Source organism: Muscardinus avellanarius, assembly GCF_963383645.1.
Source record: "Muscardinus avellanarius genome assembly, chromosome: 20".
Classification (NCBI taxonomy): domain Eukaryota; kingdom Metazoa; phylum Chordata; class Mammalia; order Rodentia; family Gliridae; genus Muscardinus; species Muscardinus avellanarius.
The window spans coordinates 2,469,042-2,488,788 of NC_137806.1; the positions used below are offsets into that span (position 1 = coordinate 2,469,042).

The window sequence follows — 19,747 nt, forward strand, 5'->3', positions numbered from 1 at the left end:
AGACTCTTTCAAAATGAAAAAAATAAAAATAAAAAGGGCTGGAGGTGTAGCTCAGAGCTAGAGTACCTCTGGGCTCAATCTCTAGGACCAAAAATTTAAAATGAAAATGAAAACATTTGCCTGGCGTGGTGGCACATACTTGTAATTCCAGCATTTGGGAGACTGAGACCAGAGGATCGTGGTTTGCAGACAGCCTCAGCTACTTAGTGAGGCGCTCCATAACTTAGTGAGACCCTCTTTCAAAAGAAAGAGTAAAAATTAGGGCTGAGGGTGTAGCTTGGAGGTCAAGTGCCCCTGGGTTCCATCCCTAGGCACACACACACAAAAAGAAAAAAAAAATTATGCCAGCTTGGTGGCACACACTTGTAATTCCAGCATTTGGAAGGCTGAGACAGGAAGATCCGGGTTCGCAGACAGCCTCAGCTACTTGCTGAGGCCCTCTGCAACTCAGTGAGACCCTGTTTCAAAATACAGAATAAAAAAATAGGGCTGGAGGTGTCACTTGGGGATAGAATGCCCCTGGGTTCCATCCCCAGGCCCGCAAGATAAATACATAAATTAATTAATTTAATTAAAAATTAAAAATAGTAGCTAAAGTCAAGTGTCAGACTCATTCCTCAACAAGCAAAATTATCAGCAAGATAGAGAAGAATCTGAACTTCTGGATGTTACAAATAGGAAAAAAACACTTTCTAAATATTGAAATTCCATAGGGAAAGCCTGACTCACCAAGCCACAGAAGGGGAGACTGCAATCCAATTCAAACGCACAGCTCTATATACATTAAATGTTTTCCATATTTTTGTTTTTTTGGTGTGTGGGGTACTAAATATTGAACCCAGGGACATTCTACCTCTGAGCTATACCCCCAGGTCTTTTTATTTTTCAGTGTGAAAGAGGGCCTCACTAAGTCATGGAGGGCCTCACTAAGAAGCTGAGGCTGGCCACGAACCTGCAATCCTCCTATGTCGGCCTCTCAAGGACTGGGGTTCCAAGCCTGAGCCACCACTATAGCTTCCATATTTTGATATGCAAGAATAAAGTTTAATATCTTTTCTCTCATGTTACCTGCATTTTATCTACGTACTCAGCAGGTGACTGAATATCTGTGAGCACAGCCCATCCCTTGGTTTGGATGGCACAGGGAATCTTTACATTGATTTACATTAACTGCGTAGTTGGAAGAGTCCATTCGATGATTTTTATAACCGTTCTGTTGATCTGATGGCCTGAACCTCCTGTCACATTGGTTAATCTGGGTATCTGCATCCTGTGACGCGCTTTGCTGGCAGCACAGAGAGCTGGAAATTGTTCTGTCACTGAGGTAGAGACAGGGATATTAGATTTACTCTCCTTTTCAGAAGGAGAAATGCCTGTGGCAGCTCAGATAGCACAAAATGTAATTAAAACCCCTAACTAAAATGGAAAACCTAAAAGAATCCCCTCATTGTCATGTCTGTCCTAAACGCATCGGTCCTTGTTTTCAGGGCATTTCATGTACCTGCAGGCCACGCCGGTGGGCCTGCGGGGGGACAAGGCGCACTTCAGGAGCACCGTGTGGCGAGAGTCCAGCGCCACCTGCACCATGAGCTTCTGGTATTTCCTATCTGCCAAGGCCACGGGGGTCTTGCAGCTTCTCATTAAGGTAGGTTCTTGGCTTGGGGCGCCTCTGAGCTTGGTGAGGGCTCCTGCACGCAGCACCTGGGAAGTTTGTTAAAGATTTTTTGACTTAGCCAGAAGAAGCCTTCTCTCATCTCAAAGAACTCAAATGCTCAGAGGTTTGGTAAGCTGGGCAAAGGCATCAGCTTTGCATTGAACACTGCACCCTGGGATGAGGGCTGAATCTCAGACATTTTTCATCCTAATAATCTAATTCTTTGTATTTAGTTTTCTTTCGTCTTTTTCGGTTAAAGAAAGCAAACGACAGAGCAACTGTCCGTCTCTCTCCTATGTGTGTGATCATCCGGGGAGCTAATAATGGACATTCTGGTTCTGAGCAGATCGTGCAAAGGCCTGAACCACGCAGAACAATCAAGGCACGATTGCACTGAACTGCTCAGTAACTGTGACACACGGTGCATTTTCTTACTGAGGATTAACTGGATGTTTCTGTCAGAGCTTTAATTTAGTGTAACACAGTGTTCAGGGGACAGAATAACAGTCAATATTAATATTAATGAGACTTGGTTCAAATAACTCCACTCTTTAGCAAATGTCAACATCACCGAAGCTGGGCGTGGTAGTGCACACTTGTACTCCCAGTACTCAGGAGGCTGAGACGGGAGGATCACAAGTTCTCAGCCAGCCCCAGCTACTTAGTGAGGCCCCTACAACTTAGTGAGACCCTGTTTCAAAATAAAGAATAAAAAATAGGGCTGGGGGTATAGCTCAGAAGTAGAATGCTTCTAGGTTAAATCCCCAGTACTGCAAAATAAAAAAAAATTAAATAATACCACTGAAAAGGAGGTTCATACATGCGTGTGTGTGTGTGTGTGTGTGTGTGTGTGTGTGTGTGTGTGTGTGGTGTGTGTTGATTTCAAGAAATCAGATTAGAACTCCACAAAGCCTTGCTCTGCAGCCCATTCTGTGTAGCAGCGCTGTTCTAGCACACATGAGCTTTGCAGATTGGCCCCTGTATGGATGGAAACTTCCTGACACGAGTACCAGAGAACTCATATTTCTGCTCATGTGTCTGAATAGCTTACAGTGCATGGTTCCTGTTTTATTGGAAACCTGCACCGACTTTATAAATTAGGACCTTCCCTATTGATGCAGAAAATCCAGCAAAGGGACACACGGGCAGCAAAGAACCACAGTGAGTTATTCTTCTGCTCGAGCATGGACACTGCTGAAATATAAAGCCAAGAGTGTCCCCGGGACTGTCACTGGGAATTAAAAATTGCTTTAATCGTTGGCTTCACTCATATTTACATTTTATCTCTTATAGGAACCAACTTTATATTGCTATAAAATATAAAGTTTTATAGCAATATAAAGGTTATTAATCTTCCTATCAAGTTATGTAGAACTCCTGTGGTTTTTCCAATTGATTTGTGTGAATATTTAACAGCATTTTTAAACACCTGTCTTTCTACTCTTCAAAAACAAAAACAAATATCATGGTTTTAAAGAGTGTGCTTTGTCTTGTGGCTGGGAGTACTTCTCAGTTGGAGTGCTTGCCTGGCGTGCAGAGGGTTCTGGGTTTGATCCCCAGCCCGACATAGTTCACAGATACATACAAAGTGCATGCCTTTAAGTCTTTAGTCGTACGGCCCGTGAAGGAGAGAAATCTTCTGTAGCAAGTATTGAGTTTATAATCACGAGTTTTAGGACAATCGTTTCATGTTGGTGAGTCATATGATGTATATTTTTGATCCTCATTTCAAAGGCTTCTCTCTGTGTAGGACTGTGCTGGACTGTATCTTGCCCGTGGATTACAAGTGTCCTCACCGGGTGGTAAGCTCAATAGAGGCAGGGATTCTGCCTTGTCTTGCTTCACTCCTCCTCTTTCAAGGGTTCACAGTTTGTGTGTGTTTCCTCCGGCTCAGTCTCTGATTCTTCTGATTCTCTGGAGGGTCTCCTGTTCCTCCCCACACCACATCTATCATAACCTGGCAGAGTTAGCCCTTTACATAATCTTCTGCAATCATGATGATTTCCTTTTTGAGTGTCCCTCAGGGCTCTAGGAATGATCACTGTTATCTGGGCAGTAACTGGTGTTTATTCAATTTCAGTAAGTAGATTATATAATCTCGAGAGCAAGTTGTTGAAGTTGTAGTCTTTGCCTGTCCCTCTGAGCTCTTCAGAGTAGGAGCTGCTGGATGGAATGGGAAGGAAACTTTTCAGATCCTTTGCCAAGAGTCGGACTTGTGCAGGAAAGGCTGGTGCGTGCTGCGTGGCAGCAGAGTCTAACCTGAAGACTTCGTCATTTGACTCTGAGATACATGCACGCAATCAGATGTAAGGGCAGGAGAGTCCCCATCTACATTCTCTCTGCTGTCATCCAGAGACTGAGCTTAGAGGAAGATTTGCTCACGGTTTGTGATGATTCTGAATTCAGTCCATGTGAGGCCAGGGTCTGGAACTCAGGGAATGGTGGTATGAAGGAGAGAGAGGCTTTGCTCTTGCATGATGGAACCTGGGAACTCAGAGATAGATGATAGATAGATAGATAGATAGATGATAGATAGGTAGATAGATGATAGATAGATAGATAGATAGATAGATAGATAGATGATAGATAGGTAGATAGATGATTGATAGATGATAGATAGATAGATAGATAGCTCTCCTCCCCACATCCGGGAAGCCATAAGCAAGAGAGCAAACACGGGATTCAAACACACAAGCAAGGTCTCCAAACCCAAACCTAGGGTTCTACCTTCCCCAGCCATACCCCACGGCCAAGGTTACCACCCAAATAAATCCATTCAAATCACAATGGACTTATCTACTGATGAGATTACAGCCTCAGGACCAAATTATCAATCCTGAACGTTAATACATGAACTAATCTTCAGAGAAATTCCATATCTAACTATAACAGACAGGGATCAAAAAATAAATGGTAACAGCTAATATGGGGTATTTTTATTGTAGATCACAGCAGCAATAACACATACTAGCAGACATCATTTATTGAATATGATACCATTCTCAACACAAGGCTCTGAGTTAGCGAGCATGAGTTCTAATTTTCTACAAGGATAAGAGGAGTTACACAGAAATCACGTGGTCACCCCATGGCTCACCCTATTAGTGACCGTGAGAATTTGAATCCATGTATGTCTACACCCAAAACTCACATGCTCACTTCCCTACATCCATTCCCAAGTGTGTTCCATTGACTTCAATAATGAGCGATTGTATTTAACTGAGATCTATATACATTGCATGAAACGTTTTAGAAATACAAATTGAATAATAGTTTTTATAATTAATATACACACAATTCTGAAGTCACTCCTCAAATAAAAAACGGAATTCATGGAAGCCCTCAACAAAGCACGAGTGTTGCTTTAGAGAACATCTAGTGAAATGTAGCACTCCTTTACATCTCGCCTATTTTCTGCTTTTATATTGTTTGCTCTCGATGGCAGCTGCCTTTGACTTAAGGGGTGCAACTGGAACGCTATAATCTTTGTGTCTAAAATCAAGGTATTGAGTGAATAATGAGAAAATGAAAAATGATTTATTGAGATTTTTCCTTTCTCTTGATATTTAGTGATAAGTGAAAAAATACTCTAAAATGATACAAAACATTTTCAAAAATAATAATGGTTTGAAAAATACATATCAAAGAGAAGGTAGAAGGGGTGAAGGAATGGGACGGGAATCGGGAAAGGACTAAATGGGTGATGTGTGCATGTGTGCCTCTGCCCTCCTGTACACATTAAGATATGTGACTACACGGGGCGTGGTGGCGCACGCTTGTAATCCCAGTGCTTGGGAGGCTGAGACAGGAGGACCACAGGTTCCCAGCCAGCCTCAGAAGCCCAGTGAGGCCCTCAGCAACTTAGTGAGATTCTGTTTCAAAATACAAAATGGGGATGGGGCTATAGCTCAGAGGAAGAATGCTCCTGGTTCCATCCCCAGTAACCCCCCCCCACACACACACACACAATGTATGACTACAATGCACCAATAAAAAATTGTTTTTTATGACATCAGAGAGTAAAGGAGGTAAAACAATGGTTATCTCTCTCTCGCCAGTGCTTGGCTCACGCCGCACCTTTAGTGAGTGGGATTTGGTCCATGGGAAGCCTCGACAGCCTCTGTTATTTCACTGTTTACACGTCTTGGGTGGTGCATCGTCCGAGACTCCTATGAATTAAGTTGTAAGTCTCAGCTTACAAGTAGATGGGTGAGCTAGAACTTGAACTCACCTATCTGAAAGGAGGATTACATAATCAATTTGGTCTCTGCCTTTCCATGGAGGAAGTTTGGATTAAGTAGGTGATAGCCTTTTCTAGATTTAGTCATAATTTGTTTCTAATCTGTTTTTTTATTTTTATTTTTTGTGGTGCTAGAGGTCGAACCCAGGGCTTTCTACCTCTACGCAATACCCTTAGCCCTTTTAACTGAATGTTTTCAAACAGGATCTTGTTAGGTTACATAGACTGTTGCTAAGTTGCTGAGGCTAGCCTCAAATCATACGTGCTCCTATCTCAACCTCTTGAGTAATGGAATTACAGGCGTGTGCCATCACACTTGGCTCATAATGCACTTTTAAAATTAAATATTTATTTTTATAACATTTTTTATTTTTAATCTACCTTTGAACTGATTTGCATTTAGTATTAAATTTTTAGTTAAAATTTCAATTCATTCTTTTTTCTTTTTTATTCTTATGTGGATCATATTGAAAATGGCACGCAGTCAGACTGTGCTTGGTGCCCTCTCCCACCACCTACTTCCCCTTCCCCCTCCCAACAATGAGCATCCACGTTGACCGTGCTGTATTCACACTTATACACATATTTAAATGTAGCTCCTCCATTAATCAACCTCAGCCTTCTTTGTCTCCTACCCTTCCTTTCTAGCTTTGCTGAGGTTTCCCCTCCGCTGTCTGGAGTCCTTCTGCTATTCCTAATAGTCCCTAGTTTGGGCATATTAGAGAAAACGTATGTCCCTTCTCTTTATGTTTAGTTAAATTTAAATGCACCTGCTTGTATGACCACTGAAGATTTAAAACAAAAATAAAGAGGACTGCTAGGTGTGGAGGTATGAGCTGGATAGCCCGGTATTTGGGAGGCTGAGACAAGAGGCTTATTGTTTCCAAGAGCCAGCCTCAGTAGAATAATGATCCCCTGTTTCAAAATAAAAAGTGAAAAAGGTATAAAAGCCTTATGTGGAGGTACACTAGCCCTGGGTTCAATATCCAGTACCAAAAAGATACATACATACATACATACATACATACGTACACACACACATACATACATACATACACACATACACACATACACACATACATATATACATACATACATACGTACACACATACACACATACACACATACACACATACATGCATATATACATACATACATACGTACACACATACACACATACACACATACATACATACATACATACACACATACTCACTCAGGAATGGAATACAAAAATGAATGCTACCTTGGTTTACAAACATTTTACTCCCACAATCTCACTTCTCTTTCTAGCTACTTGATTTTTGGCAGGGTTAATTAAGGATAAGTAATGTGTAGAGTTGAATCCTCTAAAAAGAATTTCTGAGAAATTTTAAAAGTTGCCTTGTGCAGGAAAGTTTATTTTTATAGTAAAAGTCTAAACTCAGCAAGAAGCAGGAGGCCTTTGCCCCTTGTCAACTAGCCATTCGAATAGAATGTATGAACACCTGCTATCCGAAGAGGATTATTCTCTTTGGAATTATACCATCTGTAATAAACTGTTGATATTTTAATCAAGATGACTGCATGCTTTAGAGAATTTAAATATATTTAATTGAAGGCATCCAGGACTATCTATTCTGCAGTCATGATAGAACATGTAATATATTCAAGTCAGAAGTGGAGAAAAATAATGTATTTCAGGAGCACTCTCCTGACCATGCAGCCTAGTTATTCTGAAAGACCGTAATTAGATTAGTTCATTGCTCTGTCTTGCTTAGTGGCGCAGAGAATTTGGGAGCTGGTGGGGTCCTTCAAAATGAATTGAATCTATCTTTTCATTTTAAAGATGAAGGAAGAGTGAAAGGTTTTATCTCTTGCCTCCATTCACATTCTATTTAAGAAAATTAAGATATGAACCCGATTTTTTCTGACTTTTAATTTAGGAATTTTTTACTTGACTTCCTGAAATTCAATATGAATGATTTTTATATGCAAAATGAAAATGCAATTATTCCTTCCTACCTGTGAGTTCTGCATCTGCGGATTCAGTCAACCATGGGTAGGAAACATTTTTTAAAAATTGCATCTATATTAAATATGTGCATACCTTTTGTCATTATTCCCTATATAATACAAATAGCAACTATTTACATAATATATGTACTATATTAAGTATTCCACGTAATCTGGAAATGAGTTACAGCATATGGGAAGATATGCATAGCTATATGCAAATTCTATGCCTATTTTATATAAGGGACTTGAATTATTCATGATTTTGATTTCCTCGGAGGTCTTAGAACCAATCCCCCATTGATACTGGAATATGGACTATATAGATTCTGTAGCTCCACACGCACGAGCAGAAATTCTTTTTTTTTTTTTTTTTTGGATCTGGAAATGGAACCCAGAGGCATTTGACCTCCGAGCTATACCCCCTGCCCTATTTTTATTTATTCTTTACTTTGAAACAGGGTCTCACTATGTTGCAAAGGGCCTATGTAGCTGAGGCTGTCCGCGAACCTCGATCCTCTGGTCTCAGCCTCCCGAATGCTGGGATTACAAGCGTGTGCCACCACGCCCAGCTGAGCAGAAATTCTTAATGTCTCACTACCAAGAAATGACCAATGTCTGAGGTGATGGATATTCTAACTACTTTTATTTTATCATGAAATAATGTATATATATTGAAGTATAACACTATATTCTATAATTAAGTACAATTGTCCTGTGTCAATTAAAAACAAAATAAAACAATTCAAAAAATAATGTGTGTTCTCTGTGTAGGAATCTTTTCTTTTTTTGTAAAAAGCAAACTTAGCTTCAAACAACTAAAACACATAAAATCATCGAAAATAACACTCATAGTTGGGTGTGGTAGCACATGTCTGTTATCCTAGTACTTTGGAGGGCGAGACAGGAGGTTACAGGTTCAAGGCCAGTCTCAGTAACTTAGCCAGGCCCCCAACAACTAGGTGATACTCTGTTTCAAACTAAAAAAAAAAAAAAATAGCCTGGGAGTATAGCTCAGAGTTAGAATGCCCCTGTATTAAATTCACAGTACCAATAAAATAAAGTAGAAAATAGCACTCACCTGAGCCAGGGGTCGAGGGGAGCGCCACGGCAAAGGCTCCTTCAGCTGCGCACAGGTCAGGCCCGTAGCCCAATGACAGCAATTCTCACTCGCCGCTGGTAGATTCCAGTACTGAGATTTGTCACTCAGACTCAGGAATGTCTCTTCAAATGCCAGAAGCAGTCATCACTCTCGACTTGTGTATCTGTTAGAAGGTCTGAGAGAAGAAGAAAAGCAACGCCATAGCTGCCTAGCTGAAGACATAGTGGTCAGTCGTTCCACGTGGTCATGCTCATTTGCCCCAGAAGGTTCAGAGCTACCTTTGTGTTATACTAAGTAGGAACCCAAGGACCTGTTACATTCAATTCAACCTTAGTTTATTTATTGTCAGTATTTGTCTTTTAACTGTTTAAAAGCAAGTTTATCATAGCGAAATGTTCCTATTTTTTCTCATGTTTTAGGACAGGGCCTGGGATTTTTTTTTTTAATAGTTCCCAGGGCATGATAGTAACATTTTATGAGAATCATATGTTATCTATTATTGTTGTTGTTGTTATTATTATTATTAATTATTATTATTATTTTGCAGTACCAGGGATGGAACTCAGGGGAATTCTACTTCTGAGCTACACCCCCAGACCTATTTTTATTCTTTACTTTGAAACAGGGTCTCACTGAGTTGTAAAGTACCTCACTAAGTAGCGGAGGCTGGCCGCGAACCCCAATCCTCCTGTCTCAGCCTCCCGAATGCTGGAATTACAAGCGTGCGCCATCTTGACACTCTTTATTTTCTATGCAGTTTGTAACCCATGCCTCAACCAAAATAGGTTAGAATTGCTTAGTGAGTTGAACTTTCTGACTAACTCCCTGACTCAGATGCAGATACAAGATACAGATGACACATCTGTTTTTACCAATTATAGATCACAAAAGTTTCAGTAGAAAGACAACCTTTATAACTTGTCATGTTATGCATTATCAACATGAACAATTAAAATGGCAAAACTAATCCTTAGTAAGACTCTATCTGAAAACTTATTAAATGACTAAGGTGTAGCTCAGAGGTAGAATGCCCCTGGGTTCAATCCCCAGATACACACACAAAATGAATAAATGAATACTTAATTTAAAATGTTAAAAAAAAAACCTTGCTCCGATCTCTGTAAGGGAGGAATAAACAGAATAATTATTTTGTCATCTTGAGGAAATATGTTTTAATTTTTTAATTAGTGCCTACTAATTATACAGACCCTTTTTTGTGGCGCATTCATACATGTGCACATCATATTTTCATCATTTCTCCCCTGCCTGCCCCATTTTTACCTGCTCTCCCTTCCCATAACTCCTTGCCTGTTCAGACAGTCTCTCTAGAAATGCTTCTCTCTATTGTTATTTTTTGAAGAAAAAAATGTTCTCTACTTCTATCCTTTTTTTCCTGCAAATCACTTAACGTCAATCTTCTTTATGGCTGGATAGAAATCCATTGTGTATATGCACCACATTTTATTTATCAGTTCCTTTGTTGACAGACACACGGACTGTGTTCCATAACCTAGCTACTGTGAACTGTGTTGCTATATACATGGGGACGCATGTTTCACTACAGCATACTGACTTTAATATTTCTGTATACATACTGAAGTGTGCTATAGCTGGGTCCTATGGTGGTTCTATTCCCAGACTTTTGGGAGCCCTCCATCCTCATCTTCATGGTGGTTGTGCCAATTTATAACATCAGCATCAGTGTGTAAGTGTTCTTACTTCCCCACATTCCCACCAGCATTCGATATTATTTATATTGTCAATGATTGACATTTAAACTGGAATGAGACGGAATCTCGGTGGAGTTTTCACATGTATTTTCCTGATTACTAAAGATGCTGAAAACTTTTTACATATTCATTGGCCATTTGTAGTTCTCCTTTTGAGATGTGCCTGTTCAGTTTATTTGCCCATTTATTCATTGGGCTATTTATATCTTGAGTTCTTTCTGTTCTTTATATATTCTGGATATTGATCCTCTGTTAGAAGAGTAGCTGGCAAAGATTTTCTCCCATCATGTAGCCTTTCTCTTCATGCTCTTGTCTCCCGCATGGTGCTAAATCTGTTTAGTGTGATGCCATCTCCTTTATGAATTGTTGGTATTATTTCTGACCTTTAGAAGTTCAGTTGAGAAAGTCATTGCTTGTGCCTCGATATTAGAGTGTGACCGCTGCGTTCTCTTCTAAGAGTTGCCAAGTGTCCGGTCTAATTTCTAGGTTTTTGACCTATTTTGAGTTCACTTTTGTGTAGGGTGAGAGATTAGGAACTAGTTTCATTTTTCTATGTATGGATATCTAGCTTTTCCAGAAAAATTTGTTAAAACGTTTATCTTTACCTCGAGGTATGTTCTTGGCTCCTTCGTCAAGGATCAGATGACTGTGTCTCTGTGGCTTTTTCTCTGTTTTCTATTCTGTTCTGTTTGTCTACATGTCTGTTTTGATGCCAGGATTATACTGATTTTTCTTATGTATATTAGTGGTATAATTAAAAATTTGGTATTATGATACATCCAGTACTGCTCTTTTTGTTCAGAGTTGCTTTGATTATTGAAGGTTTTTATTTTCCATATGAATTTTAGGAGTGTTTTTCCTGGCTCTATGAAAAAATATTACTGGTGTTTTGATGCAAATGGACCGCTTTTGGAATATGACCATTTTAACAATGTTAATTATACTTATTCACGAACATGTTAGTTCTTTATGTCTTCTAGTGTCTTCTTCAATTTCTTTCTTCGATATTTTCTAATTTTAATTGTAGAGGTCTTTAAGCTCCTTGATTGGGTTCCTTCCTATGCTTTACCTTCTTTTAATCTATTGCGTGGGACTTATTTTTAGCAGGTTCATAATTAGTATATAGAAAATCTTGACATAATATCCTGGTACTTGAATGAATTTGATCATCGCCTCTAAAAGTCTTTTGGTGGAACTTAATGGGTGTTCTAACTATAGGATCAAGTCATCTGCAAGCAGTGTTAATTTTACTTCTTCAATTCCTATATGCAGCTCCTTAATTTCATTTTTTGCCTAATATGTCTAGCTAAAATTTCTAATACTATATTAAATAGTAGAGGTAAAGTAGACATTTTTGTTGTGTTTGTGATTTTAGAGGAAACACTTCCAATTTTTCCCCATTGAGTATGGTATTAGCTTTGAGTTTGTCTTACATAACCTTTGTGATTTTAAAGTTAAGTTTCTTATTTCCATAGTTTCTTTAGTGACTTTATCATGTATGGTGTGCTGAATTTTGTCAATGGTTTCTTCTGTGTCTATTGAGATGAGAGAGTGATTTTTACGCTTTTGTCTATGTGGTATATTACATTTATTAATTTATGCATGTTAAACTCTTCTTGCACCCCTGTAATAAAATCAAATTGATCATGATGCAGTCTTTTTATTGTATTTTAATATAATTTTCCAATATTTTATTAACAATATTTGTATCTGTATACATCAAAGATATTGGCTTGCAGTTTTTTTTTTCCTTTATGTATCCTTATCTGGCTTCATAAAACAATTTTGGAAGTGTTCTGCCCCTTTTCTATGCTATGGAGAATAGTTTGAGGTACATTGATATTAGTTCTTTAAAGGTCGGGTAGAATTCATCTGAGACACCATCTGGTTCTGGGCTTTTCTCTGCTGAAACATGTTTCATTATAGCTTCAGTTTCATTGCTTGGTACTGTCCCATTTAGGTCTTCTAGACACTTTTGGTTCACTTTTGATGGGCCAAATATATAAATTTATTTATTTCTTCTAGATTTTTCACTTTATTGGAATATAGAATTTCAAGGCAGTCCTGAGTGGTCTTCTTCATTTCAGTGTTGTCTGGTGATATTCTTTTTTATCTCAAATTCCATTAATTTGGATCTTCACTTCTGTTTAGTTCGGCTAAGATTTTGTCAATCTTACTATCTTTTTAAAAAACCAACTCTTTGTTGTATCGATCCTTTGGTTCTTTTGTTTGTTTATTTGTTTGTTTTTGTTCATTTGCTTGTTTTGGTACTGAGGACGAAAGCTGGGGTGTTCTGCCTCTGAGCCACTTCACCCCAGCCTTCTTTAGTTTTTAATTTGAAACAAGGTCTCACTCAGTTGCTGAGACTGGGCTTGAACCTTTGACTTCCTGTCTCAGCCTCCCAACTACTGGGGTTACGGGTATGTGCCACGATACCAGGATGTATTAATTTTTTAAAATAATGTATTTGTTGTTTAGTTTAATAATTTTAAGACAAAGAAAGGAGAGAGAGAAATATGAAAAACAAAGGTAAGATCAGCTGGGTGTGGTTGTGCATGCTTATAATCCTAATACCTGGGAGGGTGAAACAGGAGGATCACAGGTTTGAGGACAGACTCATCAATTTAGTGAGAATCTCAACAATGCAATGAGACCCTGTTTCCAAATAAGAAATAAAATTGGTCTGGGAGGTAATATCGGAGGTAGAATGTCTCTCCGTTCAATTTCCAGTATCACAGAAAGAAACAAAGAAACAAACAAACAAACAAAAACAAGAAACAAGTAAGGGGCAGGGATTCCCTACTTTTACTGTCAGGTCTTTTCTCCAGCACTGTAGTGTCTGAGCCTGTTTTCTGCTAAGACTGGGATGTGTTGGACGTGGTTCCCATTTATCTTAAGCTTCATGGGAGGATTTCTTTTGCTCATTGGAGGGTACAATCTCCTGGTCCCGCCGAACCACCACATGCTGCACAATCCACGGTCTATTCACTTTCTGCTTCATGTCCATCAATACACTCAAACATATTTAGTAGCTTCTCCTGAATATACCCCTACTCACTTGGAGCCTGGGGTTAGAGTGGGCTTACCTGCTTGCAAAAATGTGGGGAGCCATTAAGGTCTTCCCCTTATCTTTACTAAAAGAATACTCTGACTGTCCTTCTGCCTGGAGTCAACAAGGTTTGGGGTCGTGGAGGTTTCAAAGTAATTAAGACTCAGAACTAATGATGCTATTGTTCTGTCTGAGCTAAGATTAGGTTTGTGTTGTTTGTGTTGTGTCAGGGTATTGTTTGACATGCCCCGTGTTATATGTACTTTGGACTTGTCTTTCTTGTATTCTGGGGTAACCGCAAGCTAGAAACTATAAATAACCACAAGAGAAAAAACCCGGTCATCGGCCAGTAGAGATATTGGCCCAGTAGACTGGAGACCCTCCCATGATTGTCTTTCATCCTCACTCCTCTCTTTGGAACCCATACTTTTGCCGGCCTGCTCCGGCACAAAAACCAGAAATACATCACTGAGTTTCTGTCGTAAGCTAAAGATTTCCTGTTAGAGCCTGAATATTTTTCAACAGCTGATTGTCCTCTTTCTGAAAAGGTGGTTTTACAGCTTCCTGGGCATATCACTGATACTGGAACCTCTCTGAGTTTCAGGGTAGATCTGAATTAAGTGGCAATATGTTTTGACACCATCCAGTCCTCGTCTTCGGGTGTTACTACACTGGCTGCCTACTGTCTATACAGAAGTTCTCTTCTCTAATGACAACTCAACCTTCATGACACACAACCCTTTTCTGTCTCGTTTACTGTTCTCTCTCTAGCATGCACTGTAGTGCTTAGCACACAGACTATACTAGGCCTATTTCTTAGTACACCGAAAGCATACATATACAAGCAGCACATAACTAAATCAAACAATATAGAACAAGCCATTTAATATTCTGCATTTAATAATGCAAAACTATTATAATATTTATAGACTTAAAGTTTTAAGAGGAAATAAGAAACATTAAAGGGGCCTTGAAGGACAAGTTGAACTTGGATAAATTGAGGAAAAAAGGAAGGATGTTTTAAGTGAAAGATGTAGAGAAGTCTAAGATATAGTCACAGAACCTTGAACTTAGCAATTATCTGATAGTAATTAAGAGTATAATAATAATATAAAGTAAGCATTTATTTTACTTATAAATTTATAGTTTATATTCATATATTTGTGTATCTAATATTGTGAATCTACTTAACACATGATTGGTTAATTCATTGTTCTTTTTAATTTTTACAGGTTTGTGGTTTACTTTTACTTAGCTATAGTTTGACTTTATAACCATATTAAATAAATTAGTTTTATTTTAACATATGTATATTAATTTGCAATGTGTCAAGTTATAGATGCATATTAGCAATTGGTAATAGGACTAGTAATAGCAATGTAATCAAATTTAAAACTAATATAAAACTTCTTTTAGAACAACAAAAGAAAAACAATTGAAAAATTAAACTAAATCCTTGAAGATTCTTTTAATGAGCTTAGTTTTTAACTTTTGCTTGATATGAGAATTTCAGCTTAGTTGCTAGATGGTCCTTCAAACATTGTTGACATTATTTTATTTTCAGCAATTGCCATAATGATAGATTGAATTACTTGCTTGTATCACATAAGAATATAAACTTCTGACTCGGTTTTTGTAGCCCAAGTTACTTACATGCGCGTGCGTGCACACACACACACACACACACACACACACGCATCTTGGCACATCCAAATTCTGAACATCTTTCTAAACTCAGCTTAAATATATTCTTATAGCACAATTTTCTAACACTATCTTGAAGAAACATGTCTCAGCTAGCATTCTCGCTGCAGGAACTGGTAAGCCTGACCACAGGACTTAGAGGGAGAAAGACTGATTCACTCACAGTTTTCTCTAGGTTCAGGTTCAGTTCATGTGAGGCCAGCATCTTTGGATCTCGGGGCATGGAGGTGAGGAGCAGAGAGAGGGAGGGCACGTGGGCTGTGCTCCTCCTGTCATGGGGGCCGGAGGCAGAGAGCTGCACAGCAGGGAAAGGGAGAACCAGGTATGATCTCAAGGCTACACCCTCAGGGACCCACCTTCTCTAGACACACCCTACTGGCCCTGGCCCCACCCAGAAAGTCCCTTTGTCTAGTGATGACATCAGAGTGCTCACGACTTAGTTTATCACCCTAAACCCTCCTGGGATCATCCTGTATCTGACCATAACAATAGAAGGTAGTTACAGTCTGTTTGTGTGTTCCCATTATAAGTGGCTCATTGCAGGCACATAGCATATTTGTTAAAAAAAAAACAAGACAGATTCCCAGTATTTAAAGAAACTTAAAAATAAATGGAGAGAAAAATGTGTAAGCATATAATAAAAATGACTTACGAAGAAGAATATTTGGAAGAAATTTTTGAGTAAGAGCTGACAGTGGAATTACCTATGCGGTCTTTCTAGACTTAGAAGGAATTTAGGTTCTCTATAAAAGCACTACTTTTGTGGTATGAATTTAAGGCCCTACATTGGGGTGTGGTCAATGTCATTTCCATAGGAATGGAAAAATAAAAGATGTTAAAAGTAGACTTTGCTGAATTACTGTCCTTTTTTATTAACTAGACCACCTATTTATGGATTTCCTTTATGAATCAGACCATACATAGTAAGGTTTTATAATTAAAAATTCAGTGAGTGAATCACTGAAGGCTTTTTTATGGGTTTCAGGTGCTGATAAATTTTATTTTCCATTCACAGGGTGCCACTTACTGCACCCACAAATTATCACTAGGTATCAGTGTCCTTTCTTATGCTGACCCACTGGTGACAAGAGAACATACTAGCTGCTTGAGAATTATGAGCTGAGGGATCATTATTCAGAGGGCCAGCAACTGAAATGACAAAGACACCCGAGGTTAAAAAGAGGCTGCAGTAGTATTTTGTGTGAATCTGTGGGCCTTTTTCGCCAGCATTCATGAGTCCTAAGGAGTTTAGGGGTCATATTTTTAATGAATTATTTTAAGTCTTTTTGACTTCAGTGGGTGAGGTATTAAGCAAATAAAATCTTACCAAAGATAAAAGTGTATTTGACTCCGGAATGAGGAAAGAATAGTGAGGAAAACCTGCACTTGTTTGATTTATTCATTTAAATTCATTTTCAGAAAAATCACCAAATTATAAGGTAGAACATTGAAATCAATAACTTTGTTGGACTTATTAGAATTGGGATTAATTTTTCTTTGTTCTCAAAAGAACACACACACACACACACACACGCACACTGATAAACATAAAATAACGTACCTTTAAATGGCATGAACTTCAAGTGCCGCTAAACAAGCTAAGGTTTTTTACAAAGACATGTTTCTTCTGTGACTTTGTTTAAGGTCTAAGCAGAAGATAAATTAAGAACATTGTCAAAATTAGAGAAACGTATTTTCTTTTTTATTTTGTTTCTCTGTCTGAAAACAAATTATGGTGGGAGCACATAAATGAAGGTCGTGTAATTTACTTAGATGTGGGGATATCGTGAGCAGCTTTATTTTTAGATTCATTTTATATTTATATTTTTATATTCAGATATGTAGTAAGCAGTGATTTTAGAATGCAGTTATGCGGTTTATTACTACTAGATCCATGCAGTATTAATAAACACCAATTGGAAGAACCGAAAGTATACTTTGAAACAGATATCTCAGTACTTGAAAAATGGTTGCACACTACATAAAATGATTAAGGGAAGAGCTTTGACCTGAAGTTCAGGATAATCCATCTTTGGCTCAGATGATGTACCTTCTATTTTTCATGAGAACTTTCTGATATATGTTGCTTTCTTTGAAATAACCCCTTTCTAGTCACAAATACTTGTTTTTCCTAAGTTAGAAACCAATAAACTTATGAGAAAATACTTAGGAGTGCACAGACAGACTGTGAGTAGAAGCAGCACTGTCAAGAATGACTGACCAGCGTGGTCCACAGAGTCCCTTTGTTTTCTTAGATTGCTAGGGAAGTGGTAGTTCCATAATATATCTTATTTTGCACACACAAACTACAAAACTTAAAGTTATATGTCTGAAAGAATTACTTTTTAAAATTTGTTTATTTATTTATTATTATTTTTGGTGGTACTGGGGTTCCTGGAAGCCCTTCTACTTCCAGGCTACACTCCCAGACCTATTTCATATTTTATATTTATTTGGAAACAGGGTCTCTTAAGCCAGCGCAGCTGACTACGAACCTGCGCGATCCTCCTGTCTCCGCCTCCCAAGCACGGGGATTACAAGCGTGCGCCACCACGCCCGGCTGAAAGAATTACTTTTTCTTTAAAGATGGCACTTCAGAAAAGTTCTGTTAAATATAAAACTTCAGTGTGAATGTCTAAGATCAGAATCGTTATATAAGGCATGACGCTCAACTCATCCACTTCTACCTTCTCATATACAATTATCTCTCTGAAAATATATGAAATCCTATGTACAGAGAAGAGGAATCAAATTTACTAATTTGTCTTATAACTTTCTATGAATACACCCACTAAAAGCATAGTCTGTCATGTACTCATGAAGATAATGAGCACTTTATTTAGCAGGTATTTCAAAATGGCACCAAAACTTAATCCTGTGAAAGGTAAAATTTGTCAAAATAATCACAATCCCAAACAAGGCATTAGATATCTTTTCAATATCTGTTCATGAGACAACATTTAAAAATCTTTCTTGTTAATTTTGATGAAGAAAGTTAGGAATGCTAATAAAATACAGAGAACGTAGTATGAATAAAATTACATTTTGGAAATGTCTGTCTAATAAGTGCCATCCTTTTTCCTCTTTGACATACCCATTCTCTTATATTATGAGAATATTTTTTATTTAAAAATTTTAAGTATTTTTCTTTTTTTAATACTTCTAGTGGTGCACTATAGACTTGTGCTACTGACAGACACGTACACAGCACTTGGTGGGCTTCCTCCAGCTCGCATCCTGCCCCATAAGAATACGTTTAGATGCACTACTGAGTTGTGACTCAGAGGGGCTGCTCAACATTGGCCTAGTGAAGTTCCCCTTTTAATTCCTATTAATAGCTTTCACCATTGATTATTCTATTCTAGTTGCTGTTTGAGATTTTGAGACCTTGTGGGTTGATAATTTCTACAATCACCATGCTGGTTTTAACAAAGTTTTGACCAGAGGAACACCACATTTTCCCTTTGGTCTCAATTGTTAATTCAAAACAAAAACACCAACACAACCTCATGAGTATTTCACAGAAAGGTTGAAGCTAAAGTTTTAGAAGCTAAGAAAGAAAATTAAAAAAGAAGCTGAATATGGCTGTACTAAGAATACAAAAGAAGAATTAAATAGCAAACTTTCACACGAGGATTCTGCTCAAAGTTCCCAGCCTCACTCTTTTGCTTCAGTTTTTATCCTTTTTCGAGTATTTTCAAGGTATCAGGTGTTTGATTTTTCTAATGCATAGAGAGACCCTATTTCCAAATGACACCACCCCTAAGCAGAGGGATTATCTTGCCTTTGGGTGCATTATCCTCCTTGTGGCTAGTCTGATCGAGACACCATATCCCATATGGATTATTATTAATGTAGTATAGTCTTCAGCCAACACTAGAGCCACATCAGTGCTGTGTGGTTGTGACTGAAGATCACTGGCCATGAAGCCGGAAGGGAACTTGATTTGAATCCCAGGTCTGCCAGTAACTACTCATCATCTTGGGCAGAAGAGTATAAGTTCCTTTATCTACATAAATAAATGGTCTTAATATGAGCTGAAGATAGTTTTCAAGATCATCAAATGCTATAATAATGCGAAACGGTGTTTTGGAAACTATAAAACATTTGAAAATTTTATTTTTTCTGTCAATCACTCACAGTCTTTTCCATGTGGAAGCTAGAGGTAAAAAAGGAACAAAAAGCACCTTAGACAATTGAGAAGAGGGAGGAGCAGAGTGGGAGGAGCAGAGTGGTGGGAGGCGATTTGGAGACAGCTGGGGCAGGGAAAGGA

At 38.3% G+C, this 19,747-nt stretch overlaps 1 protein-coding gene across 1 annotated transcript in view; it reads left to right on the forward strand.

Moving 5' to 3' along the window:
• MALRD1 (MAM and LDL receptor class A domain containing 1) overlaps positions 1 to 19,747 on the forward strand; it is a gene marked incomplete at both ends in the record, with an annotated part of 671,257 nt that overhangs the window by 339,327 nt on the left and 312,183 nt on the right. Inside the window, one exon of the mRNA XM_080717079.1 lies at positions 1,488 to 1,645. Coding sequence (XP_080573205.1) covers positions 1,488 to 1,645 — 158 coding nt within the window. The remainder of the gene's footprint in view (positions 1 to 1,487; positions 1,646 to 19,747) is intronic.